The sequence below is a fragment of the Rhinoraja longicauda genome, chromosome 16 (assembly GCF_053455715.1).
Source record: "Rhinoraja longicauda isolate Sanriku21f chromosome 16, sRhiLon1.1, whole genome shotgun sequence".
Classification (NCBI taxonomy): Eukaryota; Metazoa; Chordata; class Chondrichthyes; order Rajiformes; family Arhynchobatidae; genus Rhinoraja; species Rhinoraja longicauda.
Window position 1 is genome coordinate 43,343,274 of NC_135968.1, and position 19,591 is coordinate 43,362,864.

The 19,591-nt window shown below is 46.1% G+C and overlaps 1 protein-coding gene across 1 annotated transcript in view; it reads right to left on the minus strand.

Annotated features, from left to right (window-relative positions):
- Positions 1-19,591, minus strand: part of dntt (deoxynucleotidyltransferase, terminal) — a 349,907-nt gene that overhangs the window by 266,785 nt on the left and 63,531 nt on the right. Inside the window, exon 3 of the mRNA XM_078412877.1 lies at positions 13,218-13,334. Coding sequence (XP_078269003.1) covers positions 13,218-13,334 — 117 coding nt within the window. The remainder of the gene's footprint in view (positions 1-13,217; positions 13,335-19,591) is intronic.

The following is a 19,591-nucleotide window of genomic DNA, read 5'->3' on the forward strand; positions in this document are numbered from 1 at the left end:
GGTGCAATTGTAAACAGCCTTAATCAATCTTTTGGTCAAAACGAGGAATAGCAAACTACAGCAAAATAGCAACACTTGCACAGCATAATAAATTTAATGTGTACGAAGGAACTGGTTTACAGCAAAGATAGACACAAAATGCTGGAGTAACTTAACAAGACAGGCAGCATCTTTAGTTTAGAGATACAGCGCGGAATCAGGCCCTTTCGGCCCACCGGGTCCGCGCCGACCAGTGATCCCCGCACATTAACACGATCCTACACCCACTAAGGACAATTTCTACATTTGCCCAGCCAATTAACCTACAAACCTGCACGTCTTTGGAGTGTGGGAGGAAAACGAAGATCTCGGAGAAAACCCACGCAGGTCACGGGGAGAACGTACAAACTCCGTACAGACAGCGCCCGTGGTCGGGATGGAACCCGGGTCTCCGGCGCTGCATTTGTTGTAAGGCAGCAACTCTACCGCTGTGCCACCGTGACCGCCCTACAAATGCTGGTTTACACCAAAGATAGACACAAAATGCTGGAGTAACTTAACAGGACAGGCCGAATCTCTGGTGAGAAGGAATGGGTGACGTTGCGAGTCGAGGCCATACTTCCCGCCTGAAGAAAGGTCTCGAGCCGAAATCTCACCCATTCCTTCTCTCCAGAGATGCTGCCTGTCCCGCTGAGTTACTCCAGCATTTTGTCCATCTTCAAAATACATTTGATAATCTGTTTTATTTGTTGCGATTTGTTACATTTCAGTCACGTTTAAAGAAGCCTGCGATTGATTGAAATTGATCATGGAAAACCATGTCCCAAGACTTTACTTTGAAGGGATTTCCAAGTTGGGAGACGGCTTAGGAATTTGCACCTTGTTTTAGATGTTTTTCAACCCAAAACCAGGATGTTGGAGTGCCTGAATCCCTTCTGTTGAGGAGGGAAGATTTAGATTTAGATTTAGAGATACAGCGCGGAAACAGGCCCTTCGGCCCACCGAGTCCGCGCCGCCCAGCAATCCCCGCACATTAACACTATCCTACACACACTAGGGACAATTTTTACATTTACCCAGTCAATTAACCTACATACCTGTACGTCTTTGGAGTGTGGGAGGAAACCAAAGATCTCGGAGAAAACCCAAGCAGGTCACGGGGAGAACGTACAAACTCCGTAAAGACGGCGCCCGTAGTCGGGATCGAACCCGAGTCTCCAGCGCTGCATTCACTGTAAGGCAGCAACTCTACCGCTGCGCCACCGTGCCGAAGAGGCTGCCACTGAGGATCTGAGGGACACCCTGCGCTTTGCAATAGGATTGGAGTGGAGATACAGTGGAGTTTGCAAGGACAAAGGGCGATTGCAGATGGACAGAAGTCAAAGGCAAATTAATGCAGGGGGAGGCCTTATTGGTGAATGAGCGAAGAGTCCAGGAAGCGTATTTGGGATGGTGTTTAGAAACATAGAAACATAGAATATAGGTGCAGGAGGAGGCCATTCGGCCCTTCGAGCCAGCACCACCATTCATTCTGATCATGGCTGATCCTCCACAATCAGTAACCCGTGCCTGCCTTCTCCCCTTATCCCTTGATTCCACTAGCCCCGAGAGCTCTATCTAACTCTCTTTTAAATCCATCCAGTGAATCGGCCTCCACTGCCTTCTGTGGCAGAGAATTCCACAAATTCACAACTCTTTGGGTGAAAAGGTTTTTTCTCATCTCAGTTTTAAATGGCCTCCCCTTTATTCTTAGACTGTAGCCCCTGGTTCTGGACTCCCCCAACATTGGGAACAATGTTCCTGCATCTAGCTTGTCCAGTCCTTTCATAATTTGATACGTTTCTATAAGATCCCCTCTCATCCTTCTAAACTCCAGTGAATACAAGCCCAGCCATTCCAAGCTTTCCTCATACGACAGTCCCGCCATCCCAGGGGGTTAACCTGGTGAACCTACGCTGCACTCCCTCAATAGCAAGGACGTGCTTCCTGAAATTGGGCAGTGTTTAAGGGACAACGGCATCCCAGTGATCACAGGGTTCACTGATGACAGCTGAGCAGTGAGGGAGGGGTCTGTGATCAAAAAGGAAATTGGTTACAGGGCTTTGTCAGTGACTCGGTGATCATGGAGGGTGACAGTGAACGGAAAAATGCCCGTGATGTCAGGGTTTAGAACTCTGAGGAATGTTAGTGATCATTGCAGTGGGGGTGCAAGTGAATTAATGATACCTGTGATCAATAAAGGAACAGTGATCGTAGGGATGGGGGTCAGTAATTACAAGAGGGCTTTGATTCTGGGGCCTGGGTTTGCCTGTCGCACACTCCATCTACTGTCCCATGAATACCTTTTCCATCCATCAGTCCTTTAGCTCTCAGTTGCACTACTGGAAAATGAGAAACACCAAGGTATGCAGCCTCAATAAAACATTTTAATAAACAACCATCTTCCTGTTGATTGTCCAAGTCCTGGCCCACATCCATGAATTAATTAGGATCAAGAGTTTGTTTCCTCAGCAACCTAAAAGCAATACCAACAGTTCCTGGAGTAATACAGTGTGGAAACATGCCCTTCTGCCTAACTTGCCCTCACAACATGTCCCAATTTCACTAGTCCCACCTGCCTGCGTTTGGTCCATTTCCCTCCAAACCTGCCCAATCCATGTGCCTGTCTAACTGTTTCGCAAACGTTGGGATAGTCCCAGCCTCAACTGCCTTCTCTGGCAGCTTGTTTCTCTCTCCATAGATGCTGCTTGACCCAAGTATTTCCAGTGTTTTCTGCCTTTATTTCATGTTATGCTGCTTGAAGAATATTTTGTAAAGATGAACACTAATTTACAAAATTATATTTATCTTATGCAGTTCTTCTTTAATTGACTATATTTGGGATTTGGTGACATCCATGTAAAAACCAAAGATAATAGAGGAGCAAGATAGACCACTCGACCCTAAAAACCGTGGTATGTCAAGGCGCCATTTTAGTAGGCAGAAACTTGCAGAGACATTTAAAAAGAAACATAATCAAAATCTGTGAATTGATAGGTGAGATATATTGTGCATTTTTATAGTATCATCACACATACTGTCCCCCCAAAACACTGATTACACTGCGAGAGGCATAACGGACGGCGGGTTTTGCCTACTAAAATGGTGGACGTTATGTTCCTTTGCGTACTACACTTCAGTGTAGGCGATTTCAATGGAGTGGTCCATCTTGCTCCTCTAGTATCTTTGGTAAAGACTTCCACTTCTAAGCAGGTGCCCTCCAGTTAAGCAAAAACAGCTGATTTTTGATTCAATATACTGTATCCTGCTTGTTTTTAACTGGAGAACTATAGCAAACCCCTTTAGCTCCTGCAAATGGTATATTGAAATGTAACTGGCTTGATGATTAGACAGAATAAAGAGAAAATTACACAGAAAGTATTATGACATCGTCACCATTTCTGATCATGGCACACAATGAGTGGGGAAAAAAATTCACCTTGCATTTGGTAAGGTAACATATTCATGACATTAATTGCTTACGTTGCTGATGGTCAATTCAATTTTATATACAGAACATTTTCAAAAATGCAATGACAGAAAGTTTTGCATTGAACGTAAAATAAAGCATTGCTTCCAGAGTTTTGGTGATCTTTAATCTGGAGGTCATTAATTTGAAGGTTATTAATGTGAAGTATTGACTCTGGTTCTTTTGCTGCTTGATCTATTGTACTATGCCTCTCACAGTGTAATCAGTGTTTTGGGGGAACAGTATGTGTGATGATACCATAAAAATGCAGAATATATCTCATCTATCACAGATATATCTCATCAATCACAGATTTTTTGTTATTTTTCTTTTAAAATGTTTTTTGCAAGTTTCTGCCTACTAAAATGGCGCCTTGACATACTACGGTTTTTAGGGTCGAGTGGTCTATTTTGTACATTTCCAGATCTTTTTTTAAACTTTATTTCAGATTTCCGTCATCTGCAGAACAAGAGGCCACAGTTTAAGAATAAGGGGTAGGCCATTTAGAACTGAGATGAGGAAAAACTTTTTCAGTCAGAGAGTTGTGAATCTGTGGAATTCTCTACCTCAGAAGGCGGTGGAGGCCAATTCTCTGAATGCATTCAAGAGAGAGCTGGATAGAGCTCTTAAGGATGGCAGAGTCAGGGGGTATGGGGAGAAGGCAGGAACGGCGTACTGATTGAGAATGATCAGCCATGATCCCATTGAATGGCGGTGTTGGCTCGAAGGGCCGAATGGCCTCCTCCTGCACCTATTGTCTATTGTCTATATTGTTGTTTTTTTGCAAGGAAGTGGAGTACCTTTCCCAGTTCCTGTGATCTAACTATTCTATACCTGCATGTTGCTCCAACATAACAATCATTCAAGGTAGACACAAAATGCTGGAGTAACTCAGCGGGACAGGCAGCATCTCAGGAGAGAAGGAATGGGTGGCGCTTCGGGTCGAGACCCTTCTTCAGACTGATGTCAGGGACAAAGATAGAATGTAGTCGGGGACAGGAAGACTGGTGGGATAACTGGGAAGGGGGAGGGGATAGAGAGGGAAAGCAGGGACTATCTGAAGTTAGAGAAGTCAATGTTCATACCGCTGGGGTGTAAACTACCCAAGCGAAATATGAGGCGCTGTTCCTCCAGTTTGCGCTGGGCCTCACTCTGACAATGGAGGAGGCCATTCAAGGGTTGGTGAGAAGGAGCTCGACCTGAAACGTCACCTACTCCTTTTCTCCAGAGATGCTGTCTGTCCCGCTGAGTTACTCCAGCTTTTTGTGTCTATCTTCAGTTTAAAGCAGCATCTGCACTTCCTTCCCACACATGACAATCATTCAACTGCTGATAAATGATTGCATGCAGCTCCAAAGAGTTATATCACATCCTAGCACCATAAATCCTCATTAGTGTCACTAATAATGACAGCAGTATTCCTCCATTCACAGTATTCAAGAGAGAGTTAGATATAGCTCTTCAGGCTAACGGAATCAAGGGATATGGGGAGAAAGCAGTAACGGGGTACTTAGTTTAGAGATACAGCGCGGAAACAGGCCCTTCGGCCCACCGGGTCCGTGCTGACCAGCAATCCCCACACATCAACACTATCCTACACCCACTCGGGACAATTTTTACATTTACCAAGCCAATTAACCTACAAACCTGTACATCTTTGGAGTGTGGGAGGAAACCGAAGATCTCGGAGAAAACCCACGCAGATCGCGGGGAGAACGTACAAACTCCATACAGACAGCACCCATAATCAGGATGGAACCCGGGTCTCCGGCGCTGCATTCACTTCGAGGCAGCAACTCTACCGCTGCGCCACCGTGACTGCCTTCGGTACACAGTACTGATTTTGGATGATCAGCCATGACTATATTGAATGGCAGTGCTGGCTGGAAGGGCTGAATGGCCTACTCCTGCACCTATTCTCTATGTTTCTTAGCATGGCCTGAGATACAGAATAATCATCTTGGGGAGAATCAGTGCAACTCTTGTGAAACAACTTGGAGACAGTGAGAATGAAAATATTTAGCCTTCAAAAACATATGGCAAGGAGAAGTAACAGAGGTTTATTCACAAAATGCTGGAGTAACTCAGCAGGTCAGGCAGCATCTCGGGAGAGAAGGAATGGGTGAAGAAGGGTCTCGACCCGAAACTTCACCCATTCCTTCTCTCCCGAGATGCTGCCTGACCTGCTGAGTTACTCCAGCATTTTGTGAATAAATCGATTGTACCTGCATCTGCAGTGATTTTCTTATACTCTGAAGTAACAGAGGTCACTGTTAGTATGCTGAGCAATGAGATTTAACGATCTCACATGGTGCAGTCAGGGCCAATTAGTCACAGAGTCATAGAGTGATACAGTGTGGAAACAGGCCCTTCAGCTCAACTTGCCCACACTGGCCAACATGTCCCAGCTACACTAGTCCCATCTGCCAGCACTTGGTCCATATCCCACCAAACCTGTCCTATCCATGTACCTGTCTAACTGTTTCTTAAATGTTGGGATAGTCCCTGCCTCAACTCCCTCCTCTGACACCCGCCACCCTATGTGTGAAAACGTTACCCTTCAGATTCCTATCCACTGCACCACAGCCCTCTCTCAGCGCTTAATACATTCAGCGCAACAACATTTATCAATGAAGATTCACATCTACAATTCTTGCTTTCAACTTAGCCTCAGGCCCCCACATGCATTTAGCAATATTGGAGCCTTGTGCTCACCAAAGATGCTAGAGGAGCAAGATGAACCACTCTGTCGAAATCGCCTACACTGAAGTGTCGTACGCAAAGGAACGGAACGTCCACCATTTTAGTAGGCAAAACCCGCCGTTCGTTATGCCTCTCGCAGTGTAATCAGTGTTTTGGGGAACAGTATGTGTAATGATACCATTAAAATGCAGAATATATCTCATCTATCGACTCACAGATTTTTGTTATTTTTCTTTTAAAATATTATTTGCAAGTTTCTGCCTACTAAAATGGCGCCATGACGTACTACAGTTTTTAGGATCGAGTGGTCTACCTGGCTCTGCTCTATTATCTTTGATGCTCACATCTCAGCAGCGGAGACAACAAGAACCATTGCAGGGAAAGACGCGACGCTTTTGTTTCAGTTGCCATGGAGGGCAGAGTCCAGATCATTCCTGGGAGGCCCCATTGCTTAGTCACTGGCAGTGTTGGAGACATCAACGAGGAGTCTCTCAACGTGCTTAAATATTCCTCTTTCATACAACTTGCTTCAAGCTTTAAGCCACCTAAAAATAAAACCTCAGCAGCAGCAGCCTGAACGCTCACTGAAAATAACAGAACATTTGCACAGATGGAATAGTGCTCAAAATGTGCAGGATCGCAGCAGGGACCCAGAGAATCAAGCAGCCAATGAATAATTGATGATGTCTCCAGACAGTACTGGTGGGGCATCTTTGTGCCTTTGAAAGAACGTTCAGCTCTGTGAGATTGAAAGACCAGGGAGCTCCAAATGATATCAAGCTTGCATCTAATCGGCTCCACGGGCTGATTAATGTCATAATCGGACTGCCCTACACTTCACAAACCTCTTCACAAACATGGCCTTCACCACCGCGGACCTTTCACCGTCCGGCGCGGCCTGGAACGTGGCAACTCCAACAGCCTGACCGCGGGAGAAGACGGCAGGGGAAGAGAAAAGACATTCTGGCCTTCCATCACAGTGAGGAGGTGACTGGAGGAGACTCACTGTGATGGATGTTTCTTTTTGTTTGGTGTTGGTTTATGACTGTATGTGTTATTGCTTATTAATTATTGCTCTTATTGTTGGACTGTGGGTAATCTTTCATTTCACTGCACACTTATGCGTATGTGACAAATATAATTGACCATTGACTATTAAATACTGAGGCCACTTGATTGTATTCATGGATTGTCTTTTCTTTTGACTGGATAGCATGCAAACATAAAATTTTCACTGTACTTTGGTACAGGTGACAATAAGAAACTAAACTAAGAAACTAAACTGGTAGAAGATTTTTTTTTGGACACAAATGTCCACCTTTAGTCAGAGGGTGGTGAGTCTGTGGAATCTATTGCCACAGAAAGTTGTGGAGGCCAAGTCAATGGAAATTTTTAAGGCAGAGATAGATAGATTCTTGATTCGTGCAGGTGTCAGGGGTTATGGGGAGAAGGCAGGAGATTGAGGTTAGGAGGGAGAGATAGATCAGCCATGATTGAATGGCAAAGTAGACTTGATGGTCTGAATGGCCTAACACTGCTCCTATCACTTATGAAGTTGTGAACCCTAATAGCAAGGACATCTTCCATCATGTTATACAGCACTAGAATAGCAATGAATGTGATAGACTCAATCAAAACAGATGCACTGGACCATTGGTGGAAGCAGAGATGTACACCAACATGAACTCTACCCCCAACCTGGCAGATGACACAACCATTACCATCACAACAGAGGATCACTCCTGGTTCAATGAGGAGTGTCAATGTGCATTAGGGAACAGTACCAGGTACATGTAGATACACTGGAATATGAGGTGCCATCCTGGTGCAATTGCAATGCAGGGCGGCACGGTAGAGTTGATGCCTTGTAGCACTGGAGTCCCGGGTTCAATAGACAATAGACAATAGGTGCAGGAGTAGGCCATTCGGCCCTTTGAGCCAGCATCACCATTCAACGTGATCATGGCTGATCATTCTCAATCAGTACCCCGTTCCTGCCTTCAACCCATACCCCCTGACTCCGCTATCCTTAAGAGCTCTATCTAGCTCTCTCTTGAATGCATTCAGAGGCTTGGCCTCCACTGCCTTCTGAGGCAGAGAATTCCCGACTAGGGGCACTGCCTGTACGGAGTTTGTACGTTTTCCCCGTGACCTGCATGGGTTTTCTCCGAGAACTTTTGTTTTTTACCACACTCCAAAGACGTACAGGTTTGTAGGTTAATTGGCTTGGGTTTGTACACTTGGTATAATTGTGAATTGTCCCTAGTGTGTGTGTAGGATAGTGTTAATGCGCGGGGATCGCTGGTCGGTGCGGACTCGGTGGGCCGAAGGGTATGTTTCTGTGCTGTATCTCTAAACGAAACAAAATAAACTAAAATAAACGATAGCAGGATTGCTAAAAATCAAAGCAGGATGTAACAGACAGACCTACGAGGTACCACAATCAATGGATCACTGCATTCCTGCCACATGAAGTTGTGAAAGGTAGTAGACAATTAAGACGCTAACAGGAGGGGAGGATCCTGGAATATCGCCATCATTGCCAATATTGAATCTCAGCATGCAAGTGCTGGAGGCAAAGGTGAAGCATTCATTAGCATGTTCAGTCAGATGTGCCGAATAGTTGATCCATCTCAGTTTCCTTCTGAGTTCCCCACAGTTGCTGAAGCTAGTTTCTGCACTCCAGAACTAGTTGAACACAAGCCTGGTCCTTATGGTCCTCTGAGAAACTGGGACACTCAAGGGTTGGTGAGCTGAGCATAAAAAGTTAAATGAAACATACTCTTACCCAGAGTATGGGGAATCGAGGACCAGAGGACATAGGTTCAAGGTGAAGTGGAAAAGATTTAATAGGAATCTGAGGGGTAACGTTTTCACACAAAGAGTGGTGGGTGTATGGAACAAGCTGCCAGAGGAGGTAGTTGAGGCTGGGACTATCCCAACGTTTAAGAAACGGTTAGACAGGTACATGGGCAGGACAGGTTTGGAGGGATATGGACCAAGCACAGGCAGGTGGGATTAGTGTAGCTGGAGCATTCTTGGCCGGAGTGGGCAAGTTTGGTCGGAAGGCCTGTTTCCACATTGTATCACTCTGTGGCTCTATGACACTATTCAATGTCAAAGTAAACCCTGTCCAGTCCTTGTTCTTATTTAGAGTCATAGAGTGTGGCCCTTTGGCCCTTCTTGCCCACACCGGCCAACATGTCCCAGCTACACTAGTCCCACCTGCCAGCATTTGGTCCATATCCCTCCAAACCTGTCCTATCCATGTACCTGTCTAACTGCTTCTTTTTTGTTGTCTCTGGTTTGTATGTTTACATTGTGATACTCCAAGGATTCAACTTTCAACGATTACAACATTGGTCTTTGTGCTAAATGTTAGTGCCAATTTTTTTCACTCTGTACTAATTTAGAACAGAGGACCTAGAAAGGTATGGCACAGGAACAGGCCCTTCGGCCCACCATGCCTGTGCTGAACATGTTGCCAAAATACCATACATAAAACAAAATGACAGTGATTATGCATTTTAGAAGTCAATCATCCCAGCCACACGACATTCTCAGGGCAGTGCATTGAGCTGATTACCTCTATCAGTTTAATCAATTATTTTCCTTCCTTCCATTACAATCCAGCAAATGAAGCAGTCTATGAATGTGTGCACGAAAACCTAGCCTGATGTTTAGCTTAGAGATACAGCGCGGAAACAGGCCCTTTGGCCCACCGAATCTGCACCGACCAGCGATCCCTGCACACTAACACTACCCTACCCTACACACACTAGGGGCAATTTACATTTATACCATGCCAATTAACCTACAAACTTGTACATCTTTGGAGTGTGGGAGGAAACCGAAGATCACAGGGAAAACCCTCGCGGTCACGGGGAGAACGCACAAACTCCGTACAGACAGCACCCGGAGACGGGAGCGAACCTGGGTCTCCGGCGCTGGAAGCGCTGTGAGGCAGCAACTTTACCGCTGTGCCACCGTGCCGCCCATGTGTCAGGTAACATCTGCACCACAAAGGTAACTGAGAATGACCAGATCCGAGAAGAGAGAGTCTAATCATCAATGCTCGACATTGCTTAATATGACCATCACCGAGTACTGCACCACTAACATCCTGGTGCTCACCTCTAACAGAAACTCAACTGGACCAGCCACATTAATGCAAGAGCTACAAACACAAGTCAAAGGCTGGGTATCCTGGAGCAAAAGACTCGCCACTCCTCACCCGCGTAAGCCTTTCCACCAAGAGTTCAACTCCAGCAATGCTCATGAAGATCAACTCCGTTTTTGCTCAAGATTCCAGCATTTGCTGTCTCTTGTGTCACCATTCAGGACAAAGCAGTCTGCTTTGACAACGTTCCAACCCGCCCCTCCAGCACATCATGGCAAGAGTTTGTATCGCCCACAAAATGCACTCCCGTCACTAAAATAGGCCATTCTTTGTACTGCTATTGGTTTACTTTTTTGGCCTGCGTTCTGATATACTGTGAATAACTGAAGAAGTCTGAAGAAGGGTCTCGACCCGAAACGTCACCCATTCCTTCCCTCCTGAGATGCTGCCTAACCCACTGAATTACGGGCGGCACGGTGGCGCAGCGGTAGAGTTGCTGCCTTACAGCGAATGCAGCGCCGGAGACTCAGGTTCGATCCTGACTACGGGCGCCGTCTGTACGGAGTTTGTACGTTCTCCCCGTGACCTGCGTGGGTTTTCTCCGAGATCTTCGGCTTCCTCCCACAGTCCAAAGACGCACAGGTTTGTAGGTTAATTGGCTGGGTAAATGTAAAAATCGTCCCTAGTGTGTGTAGGATAGTGTTAATGTGCGGGGATCGCTGGGCGGCGCGGACTCGGTGGGCCGAAGGGCCTGTTCCCGCGCTGTATCTCTAAATCTAAAAATAAATAAATCTACTCCAGCATTTTCATCATATCATATCATATATATACAGCCGGAAACAGGCCTTTTCGGCCCACCAAGTCCGTGAAATAAATACCGTGAATAACTTTGTGTGCTACCCAGTCACATCATGGTATGCATGAGCACAATCAGCCATACACACGTACAACAGAGCGAGGAGAAAAATAGCAGAGAGCAAAATGTAGTGTTATAATGTTGGAGCTTTAAGAGAAAGTGCAGATAAAAATATGTGAATGGGCCCCATATGATAAGATGGGAGATCAGGACAACACCCCCTTTGAAGATGAGAGATCGGTTCAGTGGCATGATGGCAGTGTGAAGAAGCTGTTCCTGAACCTAGTGGTAGAGACACAAAATGCTGGAGTGACTCAACGGGATAGGCAGCATCTCTGGAGAGAAGGAATGGGAGACATTTTGGGTCGAGCCCCTGCTTCAGACTATCTTTGGTGTAAACCAGCATCTGCAGTTCCTTCCTACACATTTCAACTGCTCCACTGCAAAATCTCCTCAAGGTATGCCTACTTTGAAGAAGTTCTCCTCCTCTCTCCGACGAGAGTTCTGCAGTCTGAAGAAGGGTCTGGACCCGAAACGTCACCCATTCCTTCTCTCCAGAGATGCTGCCTGTCCCGCTGAGTTACTCCAGCATTTTGTGTCTATCTTCGATGTAAACCAGCATCTGCATTTCCTTCCTACACCTGAATCTGGTGGTACATACTTTTACGCTTTTATATCTTCTGCCATTCCGACCATGGCTAACAAACACATGACCTTTAACACCAAGAACGAGAATGCCAGGGAGCACCGCAGGTTCCTTTCAAACCATCCAGTTTTTGAAAAATTGTCACCATTTCTTTATCATCACGAGATCTAAATCCTGGAATTCCTCACCCAACAGCATTCTGGAAGTCCCTTCACCAGAGGACTGCTGGAGTTCAGGATAGTGGCTCACTTTCCCACTGAAATTAGGAATGGGTATAAAGGATAGCAGAGTCAGGGGGGTATGGGGAGAAAGCAGGAACAGGGTACTGATTGAGAATGATCAGCCATGATCACATTGAATGGCGGTGCTGGCTCGAAGGGCCGAATGGCCTACTCCTGCATCTATTGTCTAAATACTGGCACTGCCAGTGACACACGAATCATGAAAAATGAAGACATATCAAAAAATTCAGGATGCCATTCTGGTATTTTAAAGGCTTCAGTGCAACCACAAAAGGAATTTGAGAATTTGAGAAACTGCTTTCAGTTTCAGTTTAGTTCATTGTCACGTGTACGGGCGGCACGGTAGCGCAGCGGTAGAGTTGCTGCTTTACAGCGAATGCAGCGCCGGAGACTCAGGTTCGATCCTGACTACGGGTGCTGCACTGTAAGGAGTTTGTACGTTCTCCCCGTGACCTGCGTAAGTTTTCTCCGAGATCCTCGGTTTCCTCCCACACTCCAAAGACGTACATGTGTGTAGGTTAATTGGCTGGGTAAATGTAAAAATTGTCCCTAGTGGGTGTAGGATAGTGTTAATGTACGGGGATCGCTGGGCGGCACGGACTTGGAGGGCCGAAAAGGCCTGTTTCCGGCTGTATATATATTATATGATATGATATGATACGGAGGTACAGTGAAAAGTTTTTGTTGCGTGCTATCCAGTCAACAGAAAGACAACGCATGATTACAATCGAGCCATTTACAGTGTATAGATACGTGATAAGGGAATAACGTTAGTGCAAGGCAAAGCCAGCAAAGTCCGATCAAGGATAGTCCGAGGGTCACCAATGAGGTAGATAGTAGTTCAGCTCTGCTCTCTGGTTGTGGTAGGATGATTCAGTTGCCTGATAACAGCTGGGAAGAAACTGTCCCTGAATCTGAAGGTGTGCGTTTTCACACACCTGTGAACAGGAGTGTGGTACATATTTGGAATGCCTCGGCTTTGACTGCCATGGTCTTTTTGAGGTGTGTGGAAGTCATTGCTTATTCACAGCAGAATCCTCACATTCAACATTTACCACTAATGCTCCAATCAGGTAACAAAGAGCTTCCTTTTTCTTTGTGCTCAACCTGCTAATAGATCCCAGTGTCAGAAATTAGACGAAAACATCTTTGATGAGCTTTACCGTAAAAATCTTGTTTTTGTTGTCGAGAGTTGATTTCCTCTGACACGCATACTGAGAAACTTGTGTGACTGATGATGCTGACGGTACATCTGACTGAAGCAGTTGTGTCTTTTGCACCTGAGGGACAGAAATGGAACAGAGTCACATTTGGTGTTAGTTCAAAAAAGGGTGTTTAGTTTCTTCTAGGACCCACTGAGTTATTCACGTACGATACTGACAGCAGGTAATTGCAGAATTCACAGCAGTCATTAGCTGGGTTGATGAATTCATTCACTCAGCTAATGAATACTGTGAAGTCTGCATGTTGATCACAACATTGTTCGAGGGTTAAAGATCCACAGTAATGCAGAACATAATATGATTCTAACACTCGTCTCATGGTTTTTTTATCTCTCGACGGTAAAGTGAAAGAATCAAGGAATCATTGTGGGATAATGGAAAAAACACAGCTGAAAAATAGAATTTTCACTTGCACTTTAGAAAAAAGAGCCTTTCATCTCCTTCTAGCTTTTTCTTGTAACAGATATCACACAGTATAAAATAAGACAGATTACTCCAAAGATCAAGGTGGCTTTTGTCAAGTAATAATATGTGGAATCATGACTTTTTACCATCAGGGTTTGGCCCTGAAATAAAGGAGCTTTGGAATGTATTCTGGAATCCAGCTGTTCCTGGCTCTACATTGAAGGGTCTCCAAGGAGACCGGGAACATTGTTGAGGGATTTTGAGCACCATGGTCTAATTGGTGGCGCAGCTGTAGAGTTGCTGCCTTACAGCGCTTACAGCGCCGGAGACCCGGGTTCCATCCCGACTACAGGGGCCGTCTGTACGGAATTTGTACATTCTCCCCGTGACCTGCGTGGGTTTCCTCCGAGATCTTCGGTTTCCTCCCACACTCCAAAGACGTACAGGTTTGTAGGATAATTGGCTTGGTGTATGTGTAAACACTCCCTATTATGTGTAGGTTAGTGGTAGTGTGCGAGGATCGCTGGTCGGTGTGGACCCGGTGGGCCGAAGGGCCTGTTTCCGCGCTGTATCTCTAAACTAAACCAAACTAAAGCTAAGGAGCACTGGGAATGTAACATTTGTGACCACTGTAAACCAAAAACATTGGAGATCAGAAACAGTCCAAAGTAAAGAATCGCAGCTTGCAGCTAGATAGAAAGCACTGTGGAAGCATTTGGGCATCGTTGAGACACCCTGTACGTCTTTGGAGTGTGGGAGGAAACCAAAGATCTCGGAGAAAACGCATGCAGGTCACAGGGAGAACGTCCAAACTCCGTACAGACAGCACCCGTAGTCGGGATCGAACCCGGTCTCTGGGTCTCTACGCCACCATGCCACCCCGAGTGCCACCGTGCATGAGGCTATTCGGCCCATTAAGTCAATGACAGCTCTCCAACCAATCTCAATCTCAACCAACCTTCTCCGAAATATTTCTCACTGGCCTATTGTCTCTTAATTACCACGTTAACTCTCCCCTGATCCAGCTCTCTTCCATCTGTGCTACGGATAATTTATAGTGGAAAATTACCCCACCAGCATGCCTTTGAGGATGCGGGAAGCAATGTAATTTATATTTTCTAATTCAGAGCAAGGATGGTTCCAAGATTCTGTCCAAACATTTTTTAACCAGTTCATCGTGAAATTTTACCTAAGAAATTAGTACCGTTCAATCTGTCATTAGGCTCCCAACTTGTACAACAAACCAGTGAAAAAATGAGGGAAGAATCTTAGCTGATGGGCTTTTCTATTTTTAAACTGTCTTCACAATGAATTATAAAAAGATACCATACCATCGATGCAACATCTTGGCTGCCAATCAAAATCAGCATGAACTATCATGGTACTAAATGAATTAAATAGCAATCAACACCTCCAACACGTTTACATTTCCAATTAATCCTTGACAAGGTATAAATAGAGAGCGAGTTGGCCTGCCAAACAAAGCACTTGGCCTGCATCCAGCAGACGCCACATAACTTTCACATCACTTTATAAAACAAAAGAATACAAAATCATAAGAGGAATAGATCAGGCAGATGCAGAGAGTCTATTACCCAGAGTAGAGAAATCGAGGACCAGAGGACATAGGTTCAAGGTGAAGGGGAGAAGATTTTATAGGAATCCGAGGGGGTAACCTTTTAACACAGAGAGTGGTGGGTGTATGGAAGAAGCTGCCAGAGGAGATAGTTGAGGCTAGGACTATCCCAACATTGAAGAAACAGTTGGACAGGTACATGGATAGGACAGGTTTGGAGGGATATGGACCAAGCGCAGGCAAGTGGGACTAGGGTAGCTGGGAAATTGATGTTGGGTGTGGGCGAGTTTGGCTGAAGGGCATGTTTCCACACTGTATCACTCTATAACTCTATTACTCTAATTCCCATCTGATACAGTTAAAATTTAGAGTTATTTTCCCAGTGTAACTTTCATTATTGGAAGAAAAAAAATTACGAAGTTCGTACCTAACAACCCTTGAAAACAGTTGCAAGGATCCTGGGTTGTCAAGATCCATTGCCCGTACAGCACAGGTCAGAGAGTACACCACTCTGTGGTACCTGGTTGATATAGTAGTGTCTGTATCGTGCCAATCCTTTAATAGATAGACACAAAAACCTGGAGTAACATGCGGGACAGCCATCATCTCAGGAATGGGTGACGTTTTGGGTCGACACCCTTCTTCAGACAGCACATTATTCCTCAGGTGTGATATCAATAGGCCAATGTCATTATTTACCACGCCCTTTAGTCTGAAGAAGTGTCCCGACTTGAAATGTCATCTATCCATGTTCTCCAGAGATGCTGCCTGACCCGCTGAGATTCTCCAGCACATTGTGTCTCTTTTTGTAAACCAAAATCTTGCAGCTCTTCATTTCCACACTTTTTAAAGCTTTGGTTAAAGTGATTAACGGCTCGGTCCATTGTGATACCTGGAGGTTTTAGTCATGTCGGTGATGAAATGCAGTGCAGAAAATAACAATAGCTAATCATTGGAGATGGCACGAAGCAAGAGTTTGATGTGTACATTGGGCGATTTAAGGAAAAAGATTCAAGATTCAATTTAATTGTCACATGTACCAATTAAGGTGCAGTGAAATTTGAGTTACCACACAGCCATACTAAGTAAAAAGCAACAAAACACACAGCCACATAAAATTAATTTAACATGAACATCCACCACAGCGGATTCCACATTCCTCACTGTGATGGAAGGTAATAAAGTTCTATCATCCTCCTCTTTGTTCACCCGCGGTCGGGGCTGTTGAACCGTCCACAGTCGCCGCTGCCGACGGTCCAATGTCCGAGGCCCTCGCGTCGGGGTGATCGAAACTCCAGCGTCGGGACGGTTGAAACTCTCTCCGCGGCATGGAGCTCCCGAGTCGGCCTCTTCTCACCAGAGACCGCGGGCGTCACGGAGTTAAAGTCCACAGGCCCCGCGGTTGGAGCTTCGAGGATCGGCAAAGGATCGCAGCTCCCGATGTTAAAGACCGCGCAGCGCCCGCGGCTTGAAGCACCGGGCTGGGTCTCCAGGAAAGGACGCACCACTCCACGGTGTAAGGCCGCAGTGGGGACGGAGATGGTAAGATAGCGTAGGCACTGAGCTGTGGAAGTCAATGTCAGGAGATTAGCTCCAATGGCCTCATGCAATAATGCAAGGGATCCGGTGGCCTCACAAGAGAGCTCAGGCAGTGAAGAAAGCGAATGGTATGTTGGCATTCATAGCGAGGGGATTTGAGTATAGGAGCAGGGAGGTTCTGCTGCAGTTGTACAGGGCATTGGTGAGACCACGCCTGGAGTATTGCGTACAGTTTTGGTCTCCTAATCTGAGGAAAGACATTCTTGCCATAGAGGGAGTACAGAGAAGGTTCACCAGATTGATTCCTGGGATGGCAGGACTTTCATATGAAGAATGACTGGATAGACTCGGCTTGTACTCGCTGGAATTTAGAAGATTGAGGGGGGATCTTATAGAAACTTACAAAATTCTTAAGGGGTTGGACAGGCTAGATGCAGGAAGATTGTTCCCGATGTTGGGGAAGTCCAGAACAAGGGGTCACAGTTTAAGGATAAGGGGGAAGTCTTTTAGGACCGAGATGAGAACGTTTTTTTTCGCACAGAGAGTGGTGAATCCGTGGAATTCTCTGCCACAGAAGGTAGTTGAGGCCAGTTCATTGGCTATATTTAAGAGGGAGTTAGATGTGGCCCTTGTGGCTAAAGGGATCAGGGGGTATGGAGAGAAGGCAGGTACGGGATACTGAGTTGGATAATCAACTATGATCATATTGAATGGCGGTGCAGGCTCGAAGGGCCGAATGGCCTACTCCTGCACCTATTTTTTATGTTTCTATGTTTCTAAATCATTGAACAGAGCTTCAATTGGCAAGCTTTAACACCTTAACCACATATTTCAGCCACTGATCAAACTGGTATACTCCCTTCACTCACCGACTAACAATTACAATCAGTTAAAGCTCTAACCTGAGATGCTTTACCCTCCCACACACCAACAATCCCCCCCTCCCCCCAAAAAACTGCATTAGGTCATAAGTTCATAAGTGATAGGAGGGGAATTAGGCCATTCGGCCCACCAAGTCTACTCCGCCATTCAATCATGGCTGAGCTTTCTCTCCCTCCTAACCCCATTCTCCTGCCTTCTCCCCATAACCCCTGGCACCCGTACTAATCAAGAATCTATCTATCTCTGCCACACAAATATCTATTGACTTGGCCTCCACAGCCGTCTGAGGCGATGAATTCAACAGATTGAGCACTACTGTAAACCTCACACCCACAGCATCCCCTTCCTCCACCTGTTCCTCATCTTTATCTTCATCCTTCTTCTCCTCCTCTTGCTTGAGTCCAGGTCTTGAGCTCCTAGTGTCAGCCTTGATGCGTATAAATCCGTAACCACCGTTGTCTTTGCAAGGAGGATAGACGCAAACTGCTGGAGTAACTCAGCAGGACAGGCAGCATCTCTGGAGACAAGGAATGGGTGACGCTACGGGTCAAGACCCTTCAGACATCACATCTTTACAGACATGTCATCTTTACAGCCACTGGCAACGCAATCCATGTTCCGCCATAAACTTCAAGATCAGTAGAGGGTACATTTCAGTGCAACCTTGATACAGACATTTGGAACCTTAGTCCTTTGGTGAAGTTCAAGAAGCAGTTGGCTCCTTCACTACTGTAGGTAGACATATAATCCAACTTCAGATAGTTCTTCTTTCCCTCTCTATCTCCTCCCCCTTCCCAGTTCTCCCTCTAGTCTTGCTGTCTCCTACTACATCCTATCTTTGTCCCCCCCCCCCCTTCCCCTGACATCAGTCTGAAGAAGGGTCTTGACCCAAAACGTCACCCATTCCTTCTATCCAGAGATGCTGCCTGGCCCGCTGAGTTACTCCAGCATTTTTTTTGTCTACCTTCGATTTATACCAGCATCTGCAGGTTTTTTTTCCTATAATCCAGCTGAAATCTCTTCCATTCTTTTCTTGCCTTGTCTGCTCTAAATGGTCTCTGTGCATTCACACAGTTATGCTCAGTTCCAAAAGGAAGATTTAGGTTAGTTGAGAGTGTGGAGAGAGTGTGGAGAGAGTGTGGAGAGAGTGTGGAGAGGGTGTGGAGAGGGTGTGGAGAGGGTGTGGAGAGGGTGTGGAGAGGGTGTGGAGAGGGTGTGGAGAGGGTGTGGAGAGGGTGTGGAGAGGGTGTGGAGAGGGTGTGGAGAGGGTGTGGAGAGGGTGTGGAGAGGGTGTGGAGAGGGTGTGGAGAGGGTGTGGAGAGGGTGTGGAGAGGGTGTGGAGAGGGTGTGGAGAGGGTGTGGAGAGGGTGTGGAGAGGGTGTGGAGAGGGTGTGGAGAGGGTGTGGAGAGGGTGTGGAGAGGAGGGTGGAGGGTGGAGGGTGGAGGGTGGAGTGTTGAGGGTTGATGGTTGATGGTTGATGGTTGATGGTTGATGGTTGATGGTTGATGGTTGATGGTTGATGGTTGATGGTTGATGGTTGATGGTTGATGGTTGATGGTTGATGGTTGATGGTTGATGGTTGATGGTTGATGGTTGATGGTTGAGAGTTGAGTTGAGTTGAGTTGAGTTTTGAATTTTGAGTTTTGAGTTTTGAGAGTTGAGTTGAGTTGAGTTGAGTTGAGTTGAGTTGAGTTGAGTTTAGAGATCCAGCGAGGAAACAGGCTCTTCGGCCCACCGAGTCCGCGCCGACCATCAATCACCCATTAACACCAGTTCTATGTTATCCCGCTTTCTCATCCACTCCCTGGGGTCAAGGAAAGAGCGTTCACGTCGCGGCCCTGTGTCCACCAATCTTTCCACCGCCTCGCACACGAAGCACAAAAAGCGCAAGACGCCATTGTGTGCAGATGC